Here is a 26,141-nt window from a genome sequence, read left to right as displayed (position 1 = left end):
ACTAGACAAGAATTTAGGCCATTTTAAATTAAAATATTATATAAATAAAATAGTGGATCATTCATCTGATCATGTGTGTTCTACCATACAATCAATTTAATAAAAGAAATAAAACAAATGCAATACTCGAGACAATCTAACAATTATTATTACTGAATAAGAACATATTGTCATGAATATACTAAATAAAATTACAAAACACAACAAATATTAGAGGGATTAATGTTTGTTGGTTAGTTTAAGCCAGTCAATCCACCTGTCTTTGGTCTAAGTCCACCCAAATGACTCTGTGCAAACTCTTCTTGGGTTAAATCAGCGAACTGATTTAATCCCTGAGACCAAGTCACTTCTCCAGCTTCAAATTTCTTATTGTGCTCGGTGATTTTCTTCAAGTTGTCTTTGAAAATGCTGAAGCGATTGGTTTCTTCTTCGTCGTTTCCATATTGCTTATCGTGTTTGACCTTATTAAAAAGTTAAGAGTTACATTGAAGTAGTACTGGACATTTATGTAGCTAATCTCATGCAACAAGGAGAACAACAAAGTGTGACTTAAAATCTCAAGTTGTTTTGCTTGAAAATAGCAAAAAAAGCACATTTTTTACTTTCTGAAGATTATTTATACATAATTAACAAACTTGAAAAGCAAGATAGTATACGTACTTTCCAATCGTTCCATTCGGAAACAGCATCAACAGGTTCAATAAGAAGCACATTGGGGACTTTTCTTGCTGATGGGGCCGCCATAGTGATAACAACAACACCAAGCAATAAGATAAGTTTGGTAAACATGACTGTAATAGAAAAGCTTTAAATCATATATTATAACAATAGCAAGGAGCAGATTATGGTTTCAAATGACCAAATCAGAAGCCGTTACATTTATAGTGAAGTAGGAGGTTGCGGTTTTGCTGATAGTACATTATCACCACCCAATTTAATTGGAATTTCCCACTGATAATTTAAAAATGTAACTTTTTATAAATTATCAGAACGTAATTTAGTTTAGTAATAAATTTAATATAAAATTTTGTATAATTATTATTTATATACAGAGTGTTACAAATTCGATGAATTAGCTGGATTAACTTCTGGAGGCACTTTTTATGCTTTCCAAGAAATTAAGTTTTAGCTTCGACACTAACCTGTACAAGTGATGTAATTTCTTTTTGGACCAATCATATACCAACAGAGTGCATTACAGTAAATTTTATTGGTCTTTCACATTTTCTAAATTGCTTAGATATCCCACACAAACTGAAGGAGCTAAACGGAAAACTTGAAGAAGAAATATGTTTGGACATACTGTATCGTGGATCAAAGCACGTGCGCTTTAATTTTTTTATTGCCGATCATTAAGAACACCCTGTACATACAATATATTCTCCTATGGTAATTCTTTGATTTTAAAAACATTCAAAATTTTGAAAAAGTGCTCTTAAAATACCGTATACAACAACCGTTTGCCTGCTACAGTCTTTAAAATATTGAAAATTTCTTTGAATCCGCTTTTAAAATATGATTATTATATATAATCATCATATATTATATTGTTCAAAGAATTGCTCTTAACCAGACTTTTAGGACACTGTATGTTTTATACATGTTTGTTATCTCAGTTTGATCCATTATTTAAGTTTAGCAATAATAAATAATCAGAACTAAACTAAAGAAACTGTCTAAAAAGTCTGGCAACCCTGAATTACTTTGGAACATTGTTCAGTTCATTGCCATTTCATTATTATAGCGCACCTTGTATATTTTCCTGATTGTCACATAATGGTAAAACACCTCAATTTTATTTTTAATAATCTGGACTTTTTACACAGTGTACCTATACAATTAATTAAATATAGGTTTGTATCTGAAATGTGTGAGTTGAGGATTAATCTTAATGATATCCTAAGTGTTCTCAACTAATGGACATTACAAAAAATAAATTCAAGAATAAAATATAGAACCTGTTGCAAATACAGGAATTATAATAGTGAGCTTACTTATCAATTTATATGTCATATTTGTAGCTGTTTAAACAAAATAGATATAACAAATAGAAAATAGCACAGTTGTACTAGGAAATAATATGGAAAATGTTTATTTCGTGAGAATTGTTATCAGATTAATATAATTAATAATATCTTACCAAAACCACAGTATATTACAATTCTTTTCTAAACTTACAATAAAATATGCGCACTACCAGTAAAAACCTTGAATTGATCGTTTCTACCGCACACAATTTCTGCAATGTAAAGTCCACGTATGCTTGTTTGAGTGAATCAACAATTAGTAATACATAAATAATTATCAACACATACCCAAACAAAGCACTTGGAATGAAATTGTGCAAATGTAAACAATAATAAGTCAGAATCAGATGATTTGGCTGTGATGTCACGGATTTTAGTGTCAACACTGTCAATTGACAGAGAAAGGATCGTTCCGAAATATCGGTTCAATTTGGTAATTGAGTCCGAGCTCTCTGAACTATTTCAAGTTGTAAGTTGTTAATAAAAATAATATAAAAACAAATCCATTTTGATTCTTTGAAGCAGTCGAAATTTGAAATAGTATAAATTGGATTATATTCACTGTTTCACACTTGTGATGTAAAAGTGAATTATTTTTATAAATATTGTGATGCTAATGGTGGTTTATTCAACTTGTGACGCCAAAAAATCTAGTTGGAGAACCCGGAGATTAAAAAATGTGTAAAAAACATACATAATTTAATATTTATTAAACAGGACACTCTGATGTACTTTTCTACATTTTGAGGATCTTAAATAAGCACTTAACTTGCCAGTAGTAAATGTTTTACTTTAAAATTTGCCATTTTTTGCTTGATAAACACGATTGAAAGAAAGCCTGCCAGGTCACCTGATTTAATGCATCCAGATTTTTTTTAGCACCTACTACATTAACAATGTGATATGTAGAAAATTCGAAATGCTTGTAAACTTTGTGACCAGCAAAACGCTATAAACTCTTTTTAAAGAGTTGAAGTTGGCAAAAACCCTTTTAAACATTACTTGTTAAAATGAAAGAGACATGTCCAATGAACACGTTATGTAAGTTTTTTTTTACCTTTCTATTGCTTCTAAACTACTACAGGTGATGATCGATCGAATTCTAGTAAAAATACCTACTGTATATCTTTATACGGTTATAGGTTGGTATTTGTTACTGGGGATCACAGATATGTCTTAAAATTCGGTTAAATCGTCATTTTATTGATAATTTAAAAATTTAGGATAACAACCAAACAACAACATGAAGAGACAACCCAATTTATCTGTCTCTGTCAAGTCATTTCATATGTCTTAATAGACATTATTATTTACTTAAATTACATTATTATTTAGCTAGGTTAATAATACTTCCTTTTTTGTTGTGTTTGTGCCAGACAAGAACTAGGAGATTAGAATCTATTTTTGACCTAGGTCAATAATGATATGTTTATCATGTTAGTAGTGGAAAAAAGCGTCTCTCAAGGATAGAAAAAATCTCTGATAAGTAATTTATTTTTTATATGGTTTTAGCACCAATAATACATATCATTCACCTAGTCATCGAGATCTTATAATGTAGGTAATATCACAGATGTAAACTCTAAACTAAATAAGGCGTATTTTGGTGGAATAATTTAACCGTTAAGTTTTAAACTGTAGTAACCTAGGCCATCCTGTTTTGTAAACAAAATTTTATAGATAAATACATAAACATTAAAAAAATATTAAGTAAGTAGTAAGTAATTAAAAAAGTATAATGTTTATATGTTTTTATCTATAAAATTAGGAACAACGTGTTATCTCCTTATATCTGTAATGGATCAAAACATTTTGCGTTTTCCAATAATTGAAAAAAATAATAATTGTTAATAAATGATAAATTAAAATTGAAAAATAATTTTTTAATAAATAGTGAATTTAACAATATGGTTCTTTTATACATATTCATTTTATGTATGTAACTAAAATATAACAGCACATTAAAAATATTAAGTACAAAAATAAAACTAGATTAAAACCTACAAACTTGATTATGTACAGGGTGTCCCAAAAACCGTGCACGCGGCTGTTTCTCGAAAACTAGACATAATATGGCTACGCAAAAAAAAAATTATTACTAAATGTGGCCAAGGGAAAATGCTGGAAATAATTTTCAGGTTTCTAAATCCACCGCTAGGAGGCGTTTCGATACCACTAAAATGAAAAATGTCCAAAAACTCTGAAAATTTAAATGGAAAAGTACAGTAAAAAATCTCATAAAAGTAATCCGATATTCTATACGAAGAATTTTCCCATTTCTTCCTTTTTTTTTTCTATCTCTTCAAATAAAGTGGTGGGAGTAGTCCAAAGTTTGCTTTGAAAGAAATGAAATATCTCGAAAACGGCTAATCGTAGAAACTTCGTTTTTGCGCCATTTTAAAGAGCATTTTATGTCCTGTAGAGTGTCCCAAAACAATGTTCCATTTAGTTTTCGGTCTTTTTGATAGAGGGCGTATTTACAAAAATTACACTTTTGTCAGATATCTCAAAAAAATTAAATGCAATGGTATAGCTTAAATAGAAAAATTCTTCATAGAGAATAGGGGATTACTTTTATGAGATTTTTACTATACCTTTCCATTTAAATTTTCAGAGTTTTTGGAAATTTTTCATTTTAGTGGAATCGAAACGCCCCCTAGCGGTGGATTTAGAAAGCTGAAAATTATTTTCAGTATTTTCTCTTGGCCACATTTACTAATAAACAAAATTTCTTGTAGCCATTCTACAAGTAGTTTCCGAGGAACACACGGCTTATTGGGACACCCTGTACCATAAATGGGTTACTGATGTCGTGAATTACCTCTAATCTACTTAATTACTAATATTAATAATAAATAATTTGTATAATATATGATATAATAATATAATATATGATATAATTGAATATAATAATCTTGAATAATTTTGCAATGTTCGATATAAGCAGAAGTTTATCAACTACGTCACATGGGACTTTTTCGTATATAGCGTACGAAATAAGTTTGGTTTGTACAAACGTTTTTAAATAATATAAAAAAAACATGTCTCCCATATTTTTCCGAGTACTACTAATTACCACAAAAAGATTTTTGGTAGATGACCCAATTACCAATCTGACGAAAACAAACTCAAACACTCTGTATATCGCATATTTATAGAACAAAGAAAACATTTAAAGTAATTGAGTTTCAGTGTCAGTTCTGCGCTTTGGAGATTAACCTTATTATCGAAGGGCCGCCATCGCCAGTCGGAATCAGGGCAGAGATTTAAAATTTGCATATTTTGTATCTAGCAGTTGTTTTATACATTTGTAATAGTACTTTGTTCTCAACCTCCTCTGATAAATAATAAATAATTTTCTGTCAAATGCATAGTTATAAAGTCAAACAGACGAATTAATTAATTAAATCTACAAACGAATAATATGTTACATGTACAACTTTAAAAAAACATTTTAGTGTATAATAGAAGGTTAAAACAACATCAGATACTTTAGCGCTGTTGAACAAAGATTCTAATAATATGTTAAATACCTAATATAATTTTGAAAACCTTAAAAGCGTAGTATAATCGGTTTTTCATAAACCGCCACTTGTTGGTAACAGAAAAAATGTTTGTTTAGGTAAATTTTATTCATCTAATGCTATATCGACTTCTAAATATTTTTAAAACATTTCACCCATACAAAAATAGGACTAATGTGTTCCAACTAAAACAAGACATTCTCTTATTAATTTAATACACTGTAAAGTTGTTTCAAAAAAATTCAGATACAAGTCAACCTAAATAATCTATACAGCTCAGGACTATTTATGTCAACATTTTCAAATTTTAAGTGGGGTCAAGTAACACATTATTTCGGATTTGAAAATATGTAAAGACGTATTTAAAAAAAATTGGAGAATATTGGGGAATTACGCCAATACACATGAAAAACAATTCTGTATAAAATGACCCCCAAAAACAAAACTTTGTATCTGTAGTAATTTTTCCTCAGACGTCATTGTACCTAAATAGAAAGCAGCTGGATATCCATTGTTACAGAAGTCTTTTGATAAAGTAAATCACCAACTGACATCACAACAAATGTTGTTACTTTCTTTGTTGTTACATCTCTGTCAAAGAGGACTTACTCAATCCGGGTAAGTAAAGAATACTCTAAGAAGCATTATGCAACTTCTGAGGTTCCGCAGGAAATAAGTAACATAAAGCTCCTGTTTTGCTTTTGATTTTTATGAATGACTTACCAGGGTGGATTGCAAACTTAGTGCCTTCTGTTTGCCGTTGACTTCAAGACCCTTAAAATGGTCTTTGATTGCGCTTCAGCAAGACTTGGTTCAAAAACAATGTCAGGCAATGTTTAAAAAAAAAATTTGCATTCCGACTTGTTGCCCTAAAGAAACAGCTTTCATGCATTTTATGGTTATTTCCCTAAAAAAGTGATGATTTTCGTCAATTTTACATGCTCTTGAAAATGCATTGACAAAAAGGTACCTTTGACGGGATCTGGAAGTCACTTTTGGAGATATTGTTAATAGGGCTTATAGGGGGCTCCTAAGTTTTGTCATTAGAAACAGTAAATATGTCCAGAATGTCGACATTATAGTCAAGTTTCTACAGGGTGGTCCAGTTTTAAATGTCAATAATTCAATATTCAATAGCCCATCAAAAAATAAGTTGATTTGCATTATGTCATTTTCTTGGCTTTCTAAGAAAAATATTAAATATTTGGAGGAGGATTGGATTTCAAATTTTAGTTTAAAAAATCGTTTTATAAGCTATTTTTTATATAATTTTTGACTACAAATTCACACATTTAAACATTAGGTTTATGAAAATTGGCTTGAAAATTAACTTCAAGTGTTTTTACTTTGCTTTTTATTTTCTTAGTAATTCTCTGATTTCAGCTTGGAAAATCGAGTTTTAAGACTATTTTCACCAAGTTTTTGACATATCAAACTTAAAAAACAATTTTTACATTCTTCATAGGCTTTAAAATGTCATTCCAAGCTTTGTCACTGATAAATTGACTTCTAGATATCTCAGTGCTAAAAATTCGAGCATTTCTTAAAAATCCAGACGGTTCCAATCCGGCGTGAAAAATCGATTTTTAACACTATCTTCACAAAGTTTTTGACTAATCAGGCTTGAAAGCCAGTTTGTACACTGTCCATAGTCTTGAAAATGTCATTTTAAATTTCTTCAGTATTAAATTGACTTCGTCACTCATCGGTGCAAAAAATTGTAGCATTTCTAAAAAATTCGGACTGTTTATAGTGCTTTAAGACTAAAAAATCAAGTCTAAGATTTCTGATAGTAAAAGTCAAGTTTCAGACGCTTCAGTAATGAAAGTAAAAAATGTTGAGATCTAATTTTTAGAATTAAATTAGTCCGAAAATTAAATTTGGACTGTTTCCAGTGTTTAATTGAATTCTAGACTTGCTTCAGTCCAGAAAATTGAGTTGTACACTAATTAGAGTCCTAAAAATAGACTTTTCGACTCACTTTAGTCTTGGTAGTCAGTTTTAGCCTTTAAAATCAACTTTTAGACTATTTTTAATAGTACAAAATAAGTTTAATGCTCAACAATGTTTGTATTGTTTTCCGGACTGTTTTTAGTTCTTGAAATCCGTTTTCAGACACTCGACCATGGATTGAAGTCTGAAAAAACAAATTACTAGACGATTCCTAGTAGTGAATAACTAGTTTTTAGGCTATTCAGCACAAATTTGGACTCTCACAAGTCTTGAATTTTCAGTTTTACACTACCTATAGTCTAAAAAATTGGGCGCCAGTAAAAAGTTGTCTAAAAATCCTGTTTTTTTACTATTTTAATATGTCCCTTTTTTGGGTCTTAAAACGTAATAACCCGGTTATTTCAAATAAAAATTTTACAAGAGATCCATTTTTCTTCAAACATTACACACTAAACAATTTTGATTAACGTCATTCACATCACATAACGAGTATACATTTCATAAACACTTGTTCCAAATTTGAACAAAATTGCTCTAATGGTCTGACAGTTCAAAAAAAAGCAAAAAAAAAACGGATTTTTAAACTGGAATTTGGAGGACTGTAACTTTCTTAGGAAACGTTTTACAAGAAAATGACATAATGAATGATAACTTATTTTTTGATAGGCTCAACGGTAATGGCATCAAATGGTAAATTATTGACACTTGAAACTCGATCACTCTGTATTAGCTTCGTAAACCCTCACTTGTAGTATGCATGAACAGTCACAAGGAACTTATCGAGAAAGTTCCATAAAAAAAATTTTAAGATTGCTGTATTTTAAAAAAATTAACTTTTATCCTGTTTTTCTCATGCTATGTTACCTTTGTCGGTCGAGTCATAGGACACCCTGTGTAATAAGTTTGTTGCTACTGAAAAAAAAAAAAATAGTAATTTAGTTCTAATTTGATAGACTTTTTCCATTTCGACTCCGACAGCTAAAAACATCCCAAAAACCACTTCATTTAAGCAAAAATGGAGCAATCATCGCAAAACAAAATTGCGTCCAAATTAAAAAGGACACCAAACTAAATCGCACATCCTCGTCGATTACAATCAATCGACGCTTCGTCCGACAATAAATTTGCAACACCCAGCCCAAGATTCTTGCGCGACACGTAACGATTTTTGGCGCCAACAGTAGCGCCACAAGCGGCTTTTTACTGAACACTGTAGTGTCCTTTCGGCATCCAGACTGATCCCGGACATTGGTTCAGTATCGCGTGTACGGGATCCAGAAAACGTCGACTTACGGAACGATTCGTCGTCTTTTTTCGGGAACATTCGCCGTTATAGAGAAGCTGAACATGTAACTTGAGAGTTTTTCGGTTTGGTTTAATTAATTCAGCATGTAATGAGTGACTACAAGTTTGTGAATTTTGAATTTGTACCTTGATTTTTTACGCTTTAGATTGGTTAAGTGTTAGTGAGTGTGTTGATCCAGATTTTTTCTGAAACTAATGCAGTTTGGACAGTGACTTTTTTTGGATCTAATATACTTTAAGGAAGACCAAATTTGAACAGGTACTTTATTCAAATTTATCCTTAATTTACAAACTAAGTGATGTTTCATAACTGATGCGTGGATGACACACATTTCTTCTACAAAAACACAATTAGTAGGGTAATGTATCATAACTTTTGTGTATATGACACACACTTTTTAAAATTAATACAAAATTTGATTACAACTGGTAAACAATTTGAGGAACTAGCTTGAAATATTGCTTATTTATGATTTGATGTTAATTTGGTTAATGGATATGAAACACTAATTTTGAATGACAAGGGTTTCCAACTTAAGCAGAAAACAACAATTTTTGTATTGTAAAATAAGTTGCTTAGTGAAAAATAAGTAGAATCTAAAATTATAAATCACAACACAATGAGTTGTTGTTTGTAAATACTGCAAGTCAACATAGTTTTTGAATCGAATTTGGTAGAATTGTTTTAATTCAAAACTTTTATGAAGCTGATACAAAGATACAAAGTTTCTGCCTAGTACATATTTTACATTATGTTTTGTTCCACATATTTCCAAACGGTCATCATTGTTGTTTAGTGCAAAATGCTGAATGTAAAAACCCAAATAATTCATTAACAGAATACATCAGAGAAGCAACCTTTATAGAATCAAAATTTCGTATTTAACCTAAACCTTTTAGAACGTTTTTTAAATTCGTTTTTCCGGTTTATTAGTTCAATCAATTTGATTAGACTAAAATAACTATGTCTTTCTGATTTAATTATAAGATTTTGTCCAAATAAGCAATCATCAATTAAGTTACTATTTACCGAAACAAAATTAAAGCTTTACCAAGCAAATAAATGTTTTAAATATTGTTCCAAAAATACGTAAAACAAAATGAAAAAGGCAATATACAAATTTACAGTTGAATACACTGCTAAAGAAATATATTTCTTAAAGATAAAACTGTTATTCTTTTTGATCTTTTAAGCGAAAAATCATCTAAAGACTTCCGAATTTTTCCCAATAAAGATGGCTTTTTTGTTATACGATAAACGAATCCATGGAGGAAAAAAAAAAACTTGAATTAAACTTTACATTAATCTATCAATTTAAAAGTGTAATTATTATAGTCTAATAGATGTCGATTTAGTACGTTTGCTAGTTAATTAGTAAACAACTTTGAGCAATAAGTTTCAGCACTTTCAGCTGAGGTAATCTTAAATGCTCAAATTGCAGTTGCAGAAAAACCTTATTTCATATAAATAGGAATCATATACAGGGTGTCACTAAAACTGTATTAGAAATGTGGATACAAATGTTGTTTTGGGTTTTGGTTTATGAAATACAGTCAATACAAATCATGTACAGGGTGATTGTTTGTATTTCACTCAATAACAGCTTAAGTTAAATAAGCAAAGTTGAACACCCTGTATTTTAGTTGCTCAATCGTAAAATCTTTGGTTTTCGATTTGAAATATATGTATTTTTTGCTTTTTTGATGGTTAATTTTCGAAATTTAACTAAGAACCTGTAAAGACCAGTTGACACATATCAAAATTAGTCACGTGACTTTTAAATTGGTAATTTAATCGTTGTAAATAATATTTAGACAGTTGCAAAAGTTGGAATTGTAAGAGACATATCACGTGACCTTAGTAACACAATTTTGGAATTTGTAACGCTGTATAGGCTAGTTGAATGTCACGTCACGTGACCATAAGAAACAGTTTCAAACTGTAAAAATTTGCTAAATTAAATTTAGACAGTTGGAAAAGCTGAAATTGCAAAATACACGCCACGTTACCTTGATAATGCAATTCTGAGCTTGCAACATTGTAAAGGCTAGTTGACACCAGTCAAAAATAGTCACGTGGGACTTTAAAAATGTATTTTATAAGTTGAAAGTTTGGTAAATCAAATTTAGACAGTTGTAACTTTTTTACCAGTTAAACACCTGTCAAAAAGTCACGTGATCTTAAGTTTGACTAAGTGTGAAAATTGGCTAAATCAATCTTAGCCAGTTGTGAAAACTGAAATTGTAAGAGACACGTCACGTCATTTTAATTATGCTCTAAAGGCTAGTTGGCGTCTGTCAAAAACAGTCACGTGACCTCCAAAATGTAGTTTAAACTTTGAATGAATGGTAAATTAAATTTAGACAGTTGTAAAAATTTAAATCGTTTGAGACACACCACGTGACATTGTTAATGCAATTTTGAGCTTGCAACACTGTAAAGGCCAGTTGACACTAATTGCTACCATTACTTCAAATAATTCAAATTAACAATTAACAGAAACTAATTAAAAGAGTTAGGTATTGCGTAAAATATAACGAATCACTTAGTTACTAGAACTACTAATTTGAAAAACAACATTTTTATTAGATAATTAAAAAATATTACTGCATATTTTCTTTAACTTTAACATTCTCATCATAACTCAGATATGGGCCTTATAAAAGCACAGACACTGGCCTTATGGTAGATGTGTACTCTATATCTATGTATGTGTAATAATAACAAAAAATTATTTTTGTTCAATTAAAAATTGTGTTGTTTGAGAAGATACACATTTCATTTCAATATTTCAGATTTTTTAAAACCTTTATATCAAAAACATAATATTATATACAGGGACGAATAACTGGTAATTTTAAATACAGATTGCAATAAATATTTTCATTATTTTTGGTGCTTGAAAGTGGGATGTTTTAAGGTTGTCCTGTAATGAACACACATTACTCTCTAAACGAAACTCTGGTAATTTAAGACAGTTTTACTGATTGTAGGAGTTGAATGCTACCAGAAGGTTTTCCTGTAAATATTACCTGACTGCTTGAACCACTTTAATCTTTCGTAACATTTCTCATTCAGTCTAGACCCTCCCAAAATAAAATCATCCATCCATGATCTGTGTTTATCCATTACTTATTTACGTCAGTAGGGAAAGCCTTCTTGACTTCGAATATCGCGTTACGGTGGCACAGCGGCCTCTTCAGTGCGGATAGGGTTGAGTTTCCGACGAAAAGATTAAATGAAAGTTGTTTGCGGACCTGAGCGGGATCAGATAATCCCTGAGAGGGTTTTTATTGAAACGGTTGTCTTAAGTGCTTACAAAATGCTCGAGGAAAGGATGACGAAGCCGAACGGTTTGCTTATGAATTAAAACCTACCCGTGTCTGGAAGTTAAAATGGCTTTTTAATGATTTAGGTAAAAAGCCTTAAGCTTGCGGTAGCTTTATTAGCATTTAAAGTGACGATGGTAAAGAATTCTGTAATCCGCTCCATGTTATAGGAAAATAAAAGACGTCCTACACTTCTTTGAAACTTTCCCTCATCACGGTAAATTGCTTTGTTTACTCGTGATCGGAAGTTCCGGCCTATTGGAGGGTGAACAGTTAAGGCAGTTACCCGACCACCTCGACTCATTTACTGAACCACTCTTTCCCTAATTGTTATTAATTTAGTAAAAGAAGGTTAGGGTCGGAAAGAAATAAAACATTTATAGCTTTCCGACTGTTCGGATTTTATCTTTTTGTTTTCGCCATTACACATGAAAGCCCAAAACATCAGGCCATTTACCGGATTGATGGCTCACATGGCGATCGGCGTACTTTGGACTCGGTTAGTATCGATTCCAATGTTTTTATGGCATTCTCATTTTTATACCCTATAAAGTTTGGACCCTGGTTTTAGTTGTGAGATTTGTTATTTGGTGCATGTGTTTGTTGCTCTAAACTGGTTTCCCAATGACAGCTGATCACGTATTATTTCTTTAGATCCGCTAAAAGTGGTTTATTGTTCCCAATACAATTTTGTAACTAGTTTTTTGTATGGTAACTGAAAAGTTTGAAATTCTATTTGTATTTGAGTATATAATTGTGAGTTGTTTCCTAATGAGAAAAGAAAAAAAAAAAAATTTATAATGTAATAATACATTATACAGGGTGTCCCATAAGTAATGGTAAATAATTTAATGGCAGCTTTCTAGGATCAAAATAATCTGATTTACCACAACTTAACCTCAGACGAAAAGTTTTTCAATTCTATTTTTTTTTCAATTTTTCCACATGCATCGCACCGAATACTTTTATTGCAAATATCACGAAAACTATTGATCTTAGGGATACCAACAAGGTATACCTTTTTTGTTTAGAACATATTGGTGAACAGGTATTCCGATTCCAGTCACTTGGTCCTACAGCAAAAAAGTTGGGTCGATTTTAAAGCAAATTATTTACCACAACTGGGGCCCTCTATGAGCTGAAATTTGTCAGCCTCAAACGGCCCCAAATTCATAATTTCAGAAAAAAACTTTAAGTTTTTTGAAAGTTATTTGAAAAATATTATTTTAAAAAAATAACTTTGACCCCCTGTATTTCTGTTTCCCTTGACTTTTCGTCTGTGGTAAGTTGTGGTAAATCGGATTATTTTGACCCAATAAATACGCCATTAGTGCTTCTAACTGTCTTTGTCCTGATAATTTGGAAATGTCAAAACTGGTGCCTGATGCATTTTACTGTTTTTATATTGTGAAAATATAGCCAGAATGCTTGTTACTGTCTTGGAATTCCCAAATTGGTGCTTGCACGCTATTCTGATGATTTTGAAATTTAAAAACTGTTGTCTGAAGCATGGTATTTTTTTTAGATTGCCAAATTAAGTTAGAATGCTTGTTATTGTCTTGGAATTGTCAAAATTGATGCTTGCAATCTATCCTGATAATTTGGAATTGTCAAAACTGGTGCCTGAAGCATTTGTCTGTCTCCAGATTGTCAAAATAAAGCCAGAGAGCTTCTTACTCTCTTTGAATTATCAAAAATCAAGCTTGCAATCTATACCGATGATTTAGAATTGCCAAAACTGCTGCCTGAAACATGGTATTTTCTTTAGATTGTCAAAATAAAGACAGAATGCTTGTTATTATCTTTGAATTGTCAAAATTGTTGCTTGCAATTTATCCTGATGATTTAGAATTATCAAAACTGGTGCCTGAACCATTTTACTGTCCCCAGATTGTCAAAATAAAGCCAGAGTGCTTTTTACTGTCTTTGAATTTTCAATCCTGATGATTTAGTTGTCAAACCTGGTGCCTGAAGTATTTTACTCTCTCTCTAGTCTCTAGGTCGTAAAAATACAGCCAGAGTAATTCTTACTGTCCTTGACTTTTCAAAATTGATACTTGCAAACTATCCTGATGATTTAGAATTATCAAAACTTGTCCTTGAAGCATTATACTGTCCTTAGATCGTCAAAATAATGCTTCCTACTATCATTGAATTGTCAAAATAATACTTGCAAGCTATTCTAATAATTTAGAATTGCCAAAACTTATGTTTGAAGCATTTTACTGTCTCCAGATTGTCAAAATAAAGCCAGAGTGCGTTCTACTGTCTTTGAATTTTAAAAAATGAAGCTTGAAAAATGATGTTTTTTGCAATATTAATCTTGTTGCAATATGTTGTTCAAGATAGCCTAAAATGGCCCTTATATCTCCTACTATTAATATGTTTCATTAACAAATATTCTAAATTGACAATTTTTCATGCATTTGACAGGTGACAGGAAAAACGGATATGAAATGCGTTCTGGAGAGGAATGCGACTATTTGTATCGACATATCCATCAAGAAAAGTGAAACTCCATTTTTGCTGACCTTTTAAAATATCCCATAACTAGATAGTTGAGCTGATTTGAACCAGCCGTGTACTAGCACATTTCCGGGTGTTATAAAACGTTTGCAGCTTCATGGAAATCAATATCCAAGAGAAGCTGATGCTGAATAGAAAAATGAAATATTCATGTAAGTAAATTCAGGAGAAGTTAAAATGGCTTAACTCAAAACGAAGTGAAATAAACCCTTTTAAGTTTAAATAAATTCAAAGCTAAAACTAATAATACTTAATTTTTTTTTCTTTTTTACCGTTCTCCTGTAACGAGGAATACAATCAACCATCATTTAGTCGTTACCTTAGTCGAATGTTCGAGTACCCTCATTACTCCTTCTCATACGAATTCTTTTTGTACGAGTATGACCTAAGAGCTCGAGAAATTTAATTTCAGCAAAACCGAGTTTAAATTAATGGTATTCGCGTTTCGTCGTGTATGTCAACCTAAATAAGATTAATTTTGATTGTCGCATTTGATTTGTCTTAAAATTAATTAATCACTCGTAGAATGAAAGTAATGTTCTTCGTAGCTTGTGGAGTACTACAATATACACTCCTTAAGGTAAAAAATATAGTTTTTTTTGCTTTAGTTTGAGATTTGAATTATTGAGCCAGGTTAATAAACCTAACAATTTTCTATTTGTGATAATATTTCTGTGGCTTCAAATAATAATACAGCAAAAGAACATGTCTGAAAATTTTAATGAGAAACTTGAAATAAACGAAAATATGCTGCAAAAGCTTAATAATCAAGACCGACAATTTAAGCCTTTAAAATGAAAACGTTTTTTAAAAGTGTTCTTTTATGCAGTTGCACCGATATTTTCGATCACATCACCGATGAACGACGTCGCAATTTAATGGGATTTTTTCCCAACTAGAATCGATCTGAGGCCGACCGCTTCAAGTGACAAAAGAACAATGCAGAAAGCTTCGCTTAAAAGAACCCGACGAGAATCGATAAACGATGGTGAGAAAAATGAATTTCTAAATTTAATTTTCCTGCAATTCGGCCTTACGTTTAAAACAAACGGCCGCAGTTTCTGGCATCTCCATACCGCCGCAACTAAACATGGATCGATAACGTTCTGGTCAGGTGGAATGTTTGTTACCAGTTTCCTATTACCAATTTATTTCTTTTATGCGAAAAGTAGTATTGCAGTTTCGGTTTTCGTTGAAATTGGAAATTGAGGTTTGTAATCCGAGAGAAATTCTGCGATTTTATTTAATACATTTTCTTATAACTGGCATAGTTATATTATTTCTAATAATAATATCCTAAATTGTTACAAGCTTTTAATTCGTGTAGTTTCAAAAGCGTGGACCACTTTGACTAACTGAACTAACTATGACGTTTAATGACAGGTTTATAGTCACCTGTCAAAACTCACTAAAGAGTTCCGTGAAACTGTAAAATGTAAAATAGGCGCGGCTCTTTTGTGAATCACGCCGCAAAATGTTATTTGTAACTTTATGAAGTTAAACTTGACAGTTATGACGTTAAATTTGACAGTTATGACACTTTAAAGCGTGACTTATAGTCAGGTGACTTTTGCTATAACTATTAAAACTCATTCAATAGTGAGATGATCAAGAGTAAAACAGTATTTTTGGCTTTAGTGAGGTGTAATGTATCTACACCTCAATAAAGCCCCAAATTTGACATTTGTGAGTCTAAGTGACATTTCAATATCTTTCTTACGTGACCTGACAGCTGCCAACTGTCAAAACTCATTCAGCGCCAACATATTATGAGAAATTGAGTTGTATTTAGAGCTGCGTAGAGCTAAATTTAGCACTTGTCATTCACAGACACTTTGGTATTTTTTTACGTCAACTGTCAAAAATTACCCAGCTCCGGCGCAAAACTACCAATCCAAAAATAGTTCTCCCGCTTAGATAAATCAGTATTTCTGGTTCTATAAAGTAAAATTTGACAGTGGTGACGTTAAGTCAAATTAGCAACTATTTCCAGTTTTATGTCCCTGGTGAACGGGTTTCACAGGTCAACAGTTATCCCAGTCACGTGACGTAAGAAAAGTGTGTTTCTTAACCTCAGAACTGTCAAATTTGGCTCCATGAAGCTTTAAACACAACTTTCAGTGTAATTCCTGAAATTAGCGACGATTTCTAATTTAATAATTTCAAGTCACTGGTAAACTGATTTTGATAGGTTTTGATGACAGCTGTCACGTGACGTGAGAAAAGTATAAAAGCTTTCCCTAACATCATAACTGTCAAATTTGGCTCCATGGAGCTGTAAAGAGTACTTACAGTGTGATTTCTCCAAGAAACACTACTACTTGCTAATTTAACCAATTGAAGTCAATGGTGAATGAGTTTTAATAGTTATGATAACGGTCACGTGACGCAAAATATAGTTCAGGTCTTTAGTGACCGGGTTTCGACAGTCACGTGACATTCGAACAGTGTGTTCCTTAACATCAAAACTGTCAAATTTGGCTCCATGGAGCTGTAAAGACTACTTACAGTGGGGTTTCTCCAAGAATCACCTTTATTTAGCGTTTTATAATTTCCAAATAGTCCAATTTCCATTGTCTAAATTGTTGCATTTGATGTGCATTTATTAGCCTTTTATTCATTATTCTGTTAAATTCTCCTAAATTCTTTGAATTCTCTTGGCAGGTTCTCTAAAAGTAAATTTCAGAGAATTTTCCATTTCTAGTGCTGCTATAATTTTGCTATTTTTCTAGTATGAGATGGGATAGCATCCCAAGTCAGTTACAAGTGTTAGGTATGTCTAAACTTCTTCAACTCGCCCAAATCAGTTCTTAAATTTAGAATTTATTTTCCGGAAAAATGTTTTTATCGAAACAAAAAAATCAAACTGTTTTCGACAATAACGAGCCGAGTTTTTGCGTTCCTAGACAGTTAAACATCATCAGGGGATTATAAAACAGTGATGATGCTAACTTGGTTAACGAAACACGCTGCAAGTTCACAACTGTCGAGATGTCAACTGTTCAGATCAACTGTCATTAAACACCGTGTATAAGTAGTATAGACGCCATGGAAGAATGATTACATGAATACGGACATTTTGCAAAAATGTAACAATGTTTTGGACGTCATTAACAAGCATTTCACAATTACGATATGTTTTTTTCTTCTTCTACAAAGATATTTTATAACATTTACAAGCCACCTTAAATCGGCTTTTACCTGGCGGCTACAATAAATAAAAATCAAAAGCCCAAGTAATGCGTAAAAAATGAAAATATAATGCCATATTTTACGGTCTTTTCCAACTGTTTTTCATGGGAAATTGGCGCCACCGATGCGATAAATCATAATTCCGGAATTTAGGGAGGATCACTATCGATTCGTGTATACAAAAGAGAAATTCCGCACAATAATGATCTTTAATTAGATGATAATTCCATTAAGCCTTTTCAAACTAAAGGCTATTTCAAACCTGCTCTTTTAGGTTTAGCAAGCGGTTGTCAATAAAGGTTTAAGCTTCCTTTCCCAACGCAGGTTTCTTTATTTGCTGTGTGTAGGTAGCCCTTTTGGACATTTTCTAATGAATTAGTAATTTGCTATTTATTTAACCGGTTTGAGGGCAAATTAGCACCCAGTTACTCCAACTTTCCCCTTGCTTATTCAATTAGTGAGACGCCTTCTTGAATATTAAACACCTACTTTCTCCAACAGGAAGCAGGCAAATTATGGACACATTTTCTCACAACTAACGCAGTTATTTTTTTCCTTTAGTATTTCCGGCCGCACATTAAATTTTAAACTTTGCACTTTTTTACAAACTGGTTATAAGAGGCTTAGGAAAATTAATTCCACGCCACACAAAGAGGGCTGTTTTGAGATTAAGTCTTTCATCAGAGCCTTTTTTTGTTTTAAAGTTTATCAAAAGGTTTAAAAAAGTTTTGACCACAAAACTGTTTGTTAAGCTTTGGTAACGATGGTTTTGAAAATGCTATCACAGAGTCAATTCGACGCCGGAACTTTTTTTTGAAGTTTAAATTAATTCATAATAACCGCTTCATTGATGTGTTACAAACAGAGCTGTTGCAATTACTAAAAAAAAGAGAATGAATTACAAATGCCATTGATTTACAATTAAAATTGGTGACAATTATCCATTGCAAATAATTTTAAAAAGTTGTTGAGTTATCAGTTACCTACTAGTAGTAGTTGAACTACTCAAAACTAATTCAACTTCTCACAAATTGTACCACTTGAAATAAGTTAAATAATGTACATAAATAATTTATTGACAAATTTTTGCCAACATAAATACATGGTAGAAAACAAAAAAAAACAATATCCCTTTGCCATCGAATGACAGAAAAATTGTCAAAGGCCCTGAAAAAAGTCCTAAAATTTAAAGAAATTATAAAGATAGTTAAAATCACTTTAGAATTGCCAGAAATATACAAATTCTGCTAAAAATCTCCTTAAAGCTGCCCGAAGCCTCTAAAAGTGCTCTAAACCCTCAAAGATTTTTTCTAAACTCCCAGAGGCATTGAGAATCATCTTGAACCTGCCTTATAGCTCTAAATACTACAGAAAAATTTCGAAATACTGCTAGAAACCTCTACAAGTGTCCTAAAGCGTAAAAGATTTGTTTTAAATTGCCAGAGGCATTGAGAATCATCTTGGACCTGCCTGATAGCTCTAAATACTACACAAAATCTTCCAAATACTGCCAGAGGTTTCTAGAAATGTCCTAAAGCTTAAAAAAAATTTCTTAAATCGCCAGAAGCATTGAGAATAATTTTGGACCTGTCAGACAGCTCTAAATATTACAGAAAATCTTCTAAATACTGCCAAAGGCCTCTACAAATGTCCTAAAGGCATTGAGAATCATCTTGGACCTGCCTGATAACTCTAAATACCACAGAAAGTCTTCCAAAAACTGCCAGAGGCTTCTACAAGTGTCCTAAAACTGAAAAGATTTTTTTTAAATTGCTAGGGGCATTTAGAATCACCTTTGACCTGTCTGAAAGCTCTAAATACAGATAATCTTCCAAATACTGCCTTCCAAATAGAGCCTTCTACAAAACACTTGTAATTAAGGATCCAGGACATTTTTAAGTTTTAGAGACTTCTATAATCATTTTGAACTTGCCAGTGGCCTTTATACTAAAATCTGCCAAATCTCAAAAATTGCCAGAGGCCGCTACAAATGTCCTAAACTGTCTAAGTTTTTTTATAATTACCAGAGGCTTTTAGAATTATCACAATTCTCTAAATACTACTAAAAATCTCTTAAAAGCTTCCAGAAGCTTTTACAAGTGTTCTAAATCTTCAAACGTATCTTTTTTTAATTGCATAGGCCTTGAGAATCAGAGTAGTTTCAGAGGTTTCTAGAATCATTTTGAATTTGCCAGTGGCCACTAAGAACTACTAAAAACCATCCAGAAACTGCCAGTAAGCCTCTAGAAGTGTTATAAATGTTTCAAGATTTGTTTTCAATTGCAAAAAACCTTGAAAATCATTTTGAACTCTCTGGAAATCTCTAAATACTGCTAAAAATTTTCTCTCTTTTCATCTTCTTCTTTTTGACTAAAGCTGCCAGAAACTTCTACAAGTATGAGCCTTGTCTAACCATCTAAGAATTTTCATAAATTGCAAAAGATACTTAGAACCATTTTTTTTGGTCAATATTTTTTAAATTTTTATTCAATTTGGTCAAAAATAAATTTGACAGAAACACTACAATGCAATTAATGAAATTAAAAGAAAAACTACTGACATAAAAATCCCAGTGGTTACAAAACCCTAAGATAGGACAAACACCTTTAAGGCTTCTAGGTAGGTAGGGTAATATTTTACTCAAGATTGTAATGAGATTACCACTTGGATAGCCACTAGGTAATCAAGCAAAAACAATTCGTCTTACATACATACAATGTACACATTAAATTTTTCAAGAAAAGTCCTTTTTGCATACTTTTTTTGATCTACTGCCATTGACTTACATACATTTCTTACATCTAACAATTTAAATTAAAACTTTGCCGAGTCGTTTACAAAGATGTTTGACATGAGAAAGTGATATGGCGCACAGCTGCATAAAAAATTGACGGCTTTGTTACCCTTTTAATGTTTGAAAATTAAAGCTGGAAAATTTGCACTTTTTATCCCATAAAGCTTTGAAGTTTCAGCCTCGCCTGCCTGAATTTTGATGGGCTACTTGTAAGCAAAGAATGTCAGAAAATTGCTCCTTTTGAGCGAAATTTATGAAGGGACCGTATAAAAAGGCGCTCATAAAGTTTCGGCCTTCGATAAAATTCGGCAAGTTTTTTGGTGGGTTCTGTACTCAACGTCCTTATTAAAACCTGTTGAGAATATGTTTTAAATTTCAAAAATTTCGCGTTAAGTTCGCTAAAAGAGTACGTTGCCAATTGAAAAGTTGGATAAAACTTTTAGATTGTTGTTAAATGTTCAGTTGAAAGTTTCTTTTTGTTTGAAAGACTATGAAAAAGTTCACAAATTAGTACTTCTCGGTACAGATGAGTCAAAGATACTGATGACAATAGCATTGTAACACATTTCGTAAACATTCTGTAGAGAAAGCTTCTCGTGAACTAAACAGATAATCGATTATTAAAGTGCTAATAAAATCCTTCTCCAAGGGCATTTCTGGATTTCATTATAGCCATTCTGAGGTTTAAACTCCCTGATACTAAGCTGGTCTATTTAAATGCAACTAGCAAAACTTGGTCAAGTTTAATGCAGTTAGAATAGTTGGAGTTTAGCGAACATTGCATATAAATACTTCTGTGATTACATTGCGAACATTCGAAGTTCAAGGCTGATATAATTACAACGGCTAGCTAGGTGTGAATGTGCCTAAATTTGCGCGAATCGCTATCGTTTTGTTCATTAGGGAAATACAATCTAATGAATAGTATATTTCAGACTGCTAAAATTGAACTTTTGCTCCTTTTGAAAAGATTCAATAGAAAGCAATTTGAAAAGATCTCTTTTCTGCATTAAATTCTAGCAGTGTGGGAAGTTTTAAAATGTTGCCTTACAAAATCTTCTTTTTGAATTGCATGACACTTTGATGTACACGGAATACAGGTTTAAATAATAGTTAATATTCTCTTTTGTTAAATTGTTAAATACATTTTTTTTTTGGTTTTTATTCAATTATTTGCATGTAAGATACTGTACCACTACACTTATACACTTTAACATATTTAATTCAATATCATACTTTAAAGTAATGGTTTGCATGTTAAAATTATCTTAATACGTTCAGCTGTGTAATCAATGATTGCATCATCTATTCAATAGCTTTAATTAATCAATTAATATTCCATTTTAATTATCCACTACACTACATAAATATGTCAATATTATCTTGTTTTCTCTGCATTGCCACAGTTTCTTGTTGGTGAAGTTCCAACATTTTAGACTATTATAATCTTGTGTTCCATAGCAAAACTCTATCCTATCGAAAAATCACATATCGAAGTAGATGACCGTTAAAAGTTATATTGGATTTTGCCTTATATTGGCCGCCGTATATTATGTTGAAATTGATTAGTTGGATTTGGGCCAAAGAACCGTTTTCTATATCTGTTCTCTGGCTTTGATATGTACACAAATTTGATACGTTATTGTGCTGAAACAAATAACTATTTATTAATAAATCTAAGTGTAACATGGGACTTAATAGTTGTCGAAAACGTTCTCCTTCTATCAGAATGCATGAAGTAACGAACTTGATGATATGATACAATATTACAACTCTCCAAAATTCAAAATTAACTTATTTTTTATAAAGACTATCAATGAAATAAGTAGGTGTTTACGATGACACAAAAAAGGGTAAATCGGCATAAAAATTGTTTTATAACATATGAAATAAAAATCCGATTTTGTCCAATGAACTAAATAAAACATGAGCGAGGTAATTTTTCCATCAAATGAAAACAGGTTTTTTAGGTACTTTTTGAAATTCAATATCTCGGTAACGGGAGGAGCTACAGAGGCCATTTTTAACCCATTTTGTAGTATTTTTTATGCTTTTTCGAATGGCGTTGGAACGAATTTCCTGCGAATTTAAATAAAAGAGCTACGATTTTTCAAAAAGTCTGAAAATTCAATTTTTGTCAAAAGTGCAATTTTGGCAAATTTTTATTTTGCTCCATAAGGGTTCTAATGCACAGCAAAGGATATATTTATACCAAAGGACCTCAAATTAAGGGAAATAACCACTTTGAACCTTTCAGAAATTCGAAAAATGCCATTTTTTGTCAAAATTTTCAATTTTTTTTTTTGCTCCATAAGGGTTCCAATGCACAGCAAAGGGCATATTTATACAAAAAAACCTTAAATTAAGTGAAATAAGCACAAAAAAAGCACTTTAAAATTTTTCACTTTTCAAAAAAATTGAAAGAATGGGGGGGTATTAGAGAGGTTTTTTAGGTACTTTTTGAAATTCAATATCTCGGTAACGGGAGGAGCTACAGAGGCCATTTTTAACCCATTTTGTAGTATTTTTTATGCTTTTTCGAATGGCTTTGGAACGAATTTCCTGCGAATTTAAATAAAAGAGCTACGATTTTTCAAAAAGTCTGAAAATTAAATTTTTGTCAAAAGTGCAATTTTGGCAAATTTTTATTTTGCTCTATAAGGGTTCCAATGCACATCAAAGGGCATATTTATACAAAAGAACATTAAATTAGGTGAAATAAGCACAAAAAAAGCACTTTAAAATTTTTCACTTTTCAAAAAAATTGAAAGAATGGGGGGGTATTAGAGAACTATGAATTTTACAAATTTAATACATCGTTTGTTCATATGAACGTGGTCATTGTTGGACGGTTTAAAGTATAATTGAAGCATATCTATGTTGTGTTGTCAGAAGTTGAATTCAAGTTTTGATTAAATTTTCCACATTTCCATGAATGGAAAGTATGTTTGATGATGAGATGCATTGAATTATATAGAACTTTTGAATGGTTGTTTACGGCAACGTGGGATAATTCTAACTTACCTATTAAAAGGATCACTTGACAAATCAAAAAAGCTATTACAACAAATTGCATAAAACATTTTTAGTTTTTTACTCTTTCCCCGGCTCTTTTTATAATAGTAAACATAGAAAATTACTCAACAAAATTTAAAAAGCAACTTTCGAATTACCTTGTTTTTTATTCGGTTTCAAAAGTTATTTATGCAAGCAACTTCCAATCCTTTCCTACTGCTAACCTGTTTACCATCTAATGGCATTAAATAAATCCGGAAAGCTGCTTTCCGCAGTAAAATCCGATCCAAAGCAACTTTTCGTCGACATAAAATAAAACCTAAAAATAGATTACATAACGGCGTCATGTCGCACCTCCTTAAAGTTTGCAAATGTAATTTTCCTCGAGCGACAAAATGGTAAAAACTCTATATAGATAGAGTCTTAATATATTACATTCAATCCTCTATATTAAGGAAATCGTAGCTTACATTTAACTTACGGGTTTTCTTTGTATCGTGCTCTCGGAAGAACAAATTTCTAAGACAGCCATTTCCAGTGGAAAATCAAGGAACGGCTTAGTTTTGCGTGCAAATTTGCAGTAAATTTGCTCCTGTCTGACTATCAGTAACGACTACATTTAAAATTAAAGGTAGTGTTTAGTCGGCGGTTTGTAGACAGATGTGTTCCATTAAAGTTTACCCACAAAAAATAATTGCTCAAAGCCATTGCAGTAGCAAACAAAATAGTTTTATTATTGGAATCTTTATCACTTATTTCCAATCCAATCATCTATTTAGAAAAAAATTAAAAGCGTAGAACAATTTCAAAAGAACTTACGAACTTTCGAAGTTCTATCTTTGTATGTCTATCATAGTAGACAAGATAACTTAACATTTTTTATACAGGGTGGTCCACTAAGAACCGCCAGAACTGTCAAAATTGTATTCATATAGACCTATAAACCAACATTAAATATATGATTTGTATTGATTGTATTGCTTTTAAACTAGTTTTGTAATTTTGTTGCTCCATGGAGTGTTATTTGACAGTTACCAACCATTGTTACAGATCGAAATATATCTAGAGTAGACAGTTACATATCACAACTGTCAAAAAACAACTCATAAAACTATAAAATCCATAATAAGTTGATTTACACTGATTGCACTGTATTGCTTTTTTGTAGTTTTGTAGTTTTATAGCTTCATGGACATCACTTGACAGTTCACATTCATTTGACAGTTTTCTGTTTAGTTTTAAGTTTATGACAGATTCAAATACGATTTATTTTTCTCACCTTGTATGAAGACAAATGTTTTTTGTTACTTTAATGAATATGTCAAATAGATCATTGTATTAGCATTTAACCAGGTTTCAAAAAAAATTTAAAATTTTTCTCCAAATTTCCAAATGTGTATCAAATCACCATTTCTTCTTCAGTTTCTTTATTATGCGGCTGGTTCTGTAGTAACTGTAAAAATTACTTACACATTTAACTGTGAAATTTATTTAATGTATTAGACAAATGCAATAATTTTCTTCAGAATAAATGTAAACTTAAAGCTTGGCAAAAATATTGATTGCAAATTTTTGTGGATATTTACAGATGTGCAACAAGACTTAGACAAGTCTTTGTAGGTTAATCATCCCTAAACTTACTTGAATAGCTGTATGCAATCAACCACTCTTTACTAGTTTTCGACGTATACAGAAGCTTTACTGTAACAATAATAGACAAAAGCTTACCCTCTTGATCTAGTCGAGGAAAAGCTTGCTTCCTGTTCTAAATAATGCTGTGTTTACTCAACTGTATCGCACCTACACTTGTAAAAGTTCCTCCCAAATACAATTTCGAACAAAACACTACGACTTTGTTGCCACATGCAACGATTTTTTGTGCAGTGACTTTAAAAACCAACTTTTCTTTGACACTACGCTATTAACTGTGTCAAGTATTTTCTTTTGGTTTTGAAACAATTAATAAATTAATCACATAGCACTTAAGAGGAAACCAGCTAAATGTACCCTTAGAGGATTTTTCATGCTAATACATTAAACGACCAGGCACTAGAGACTAAGGCAATTGTAAGCGAGAGTAACAAAGCGCACTGGGAAAACTTTGGGAAACTAATCTCATGAAATTGCATAGAAAAGCTTTTCACCTGGCGGATTGTCGTTCCTAGATTTTACAGGCTGATTTGTCGTAGCGCTGGCTGTTATTGTCGGCATTTAGTATAAACCAGGCAATTGAAACCCGTTACTAATATTGCGGTCCAGAGGCTAATAGTTGTTTAGAGTGGAAGTTAGCTTATACAATTGGATTGGGTCAAGTAATTGCTTAGACTCAATGTGTAGGTTGATGCCTTGAATCGAGCATTTGCTGGTACGAACCCATTCAGTAAGTCCTAGCTAAGCCAATTAAAATAGTCTAGTTCTCATGTAAAAAGCTACTATCTCAACTAATTAAATACTGTGGCTTTGATTAGATTTCAA

General features: G+C 31.7%; 2 protein-coding genes across 4 annotated transcripts in view; one reads left to right on the top strand and one right to left on the bottom strand.

Moving 5' to 3' along the window:
• Window positions 1–123: 123 nt before the first annotated feature.
• Window positions 124–2,296, bottom strand: LOC145728798 (crustapain-like). 2 transcript variants are annotated; one of them, XM_081979315.1, is made up of 3 exons: window positions 2,141–2,296; window positions 661–791; window positions 124–461 (listed from the first exon to the last, which is right to left on the bottom strand). In XM_081979315.1, the coding sequence occupies exons 2-3, from the start codon at window positions 787–789 to the stop codon at window positions 234–236; spliced, it is 357 nt and encodes a 118-aa protein (XP_081835441.1). In that variant the 5' UTR covers window positions 790–791; window positions 2,141–2,296; the 3' UTR covers window positions 124–233. The 2 variants fall into 2 exon arrangements, with proteins under 2 accessions (XP_081835441.1, XP_081835440.1); XM_081979314.1 differs by lacking the exon at window positions 2,141–2,296 and adding an exon at window positions 1,143–1,194.
• A 6,449-nt stretch (window positions 2,297–8,745) lies between these two features.
• Nlg4 (Neuroligin 4) overlaps window positions 8,746–26,141 on the top strand; it is a 204,534-nt gene continuing 187,138 nt past the window's right edge. For both annotated transcript variants that reach the window (XM_081976990.1, XM_081976989.1), the window contains exon 1: window positions 8,746–9,068. The gene's annotated coding sequence lies outside the window, so the exon portion shown is untranslated. The remainder of the gene's footprint in view (window positions 9,069–26,141) is intronic.

This window comes from Ips typographus, linkage group LG4 (genome assembly GCF_016097725.1).
Source record: "Ips typographus isolate SLU linkage group LG4, UJ_Ityp_2.0, whole genome shotgun sequence".
NCBI lineage: Eukaryota > Metazoa > Arthropoda > Insecta > Coleoptera > Curculionidae > Ips > Ips typographus.
The sequence above is the reverse complement of the archived record's forward strand: the minus strand, read 5'-3'. Positions and strand labels throughout refer to the sequence as shown.

What these genes read in the sequence shown, in the direction of transcription:
- LOC145728798 (XM_081979314.1), bottom strand. Translation starts at nt 1,179, where the DNA reads ATGATTGGTCCAAAAAGAAATTACATCACTTGTACAG. An exon ending in AAATTACATCACTTGTACAG is followed by an intron (nt 792 to 1,142) that starts GTTAGTGTCGAA and finishes TTTCTATTACAG; the next exon opens with TCATGTTTACCAAACTTATC. An exon ending in CCGAATGGAACGATTGGAAA is followed by an intron (nt 462 to 660) that starts GTACGTATACTA and finishes CTTTTTAATAAG; the next exon opens with GTCAAACACGATAAGCAATA.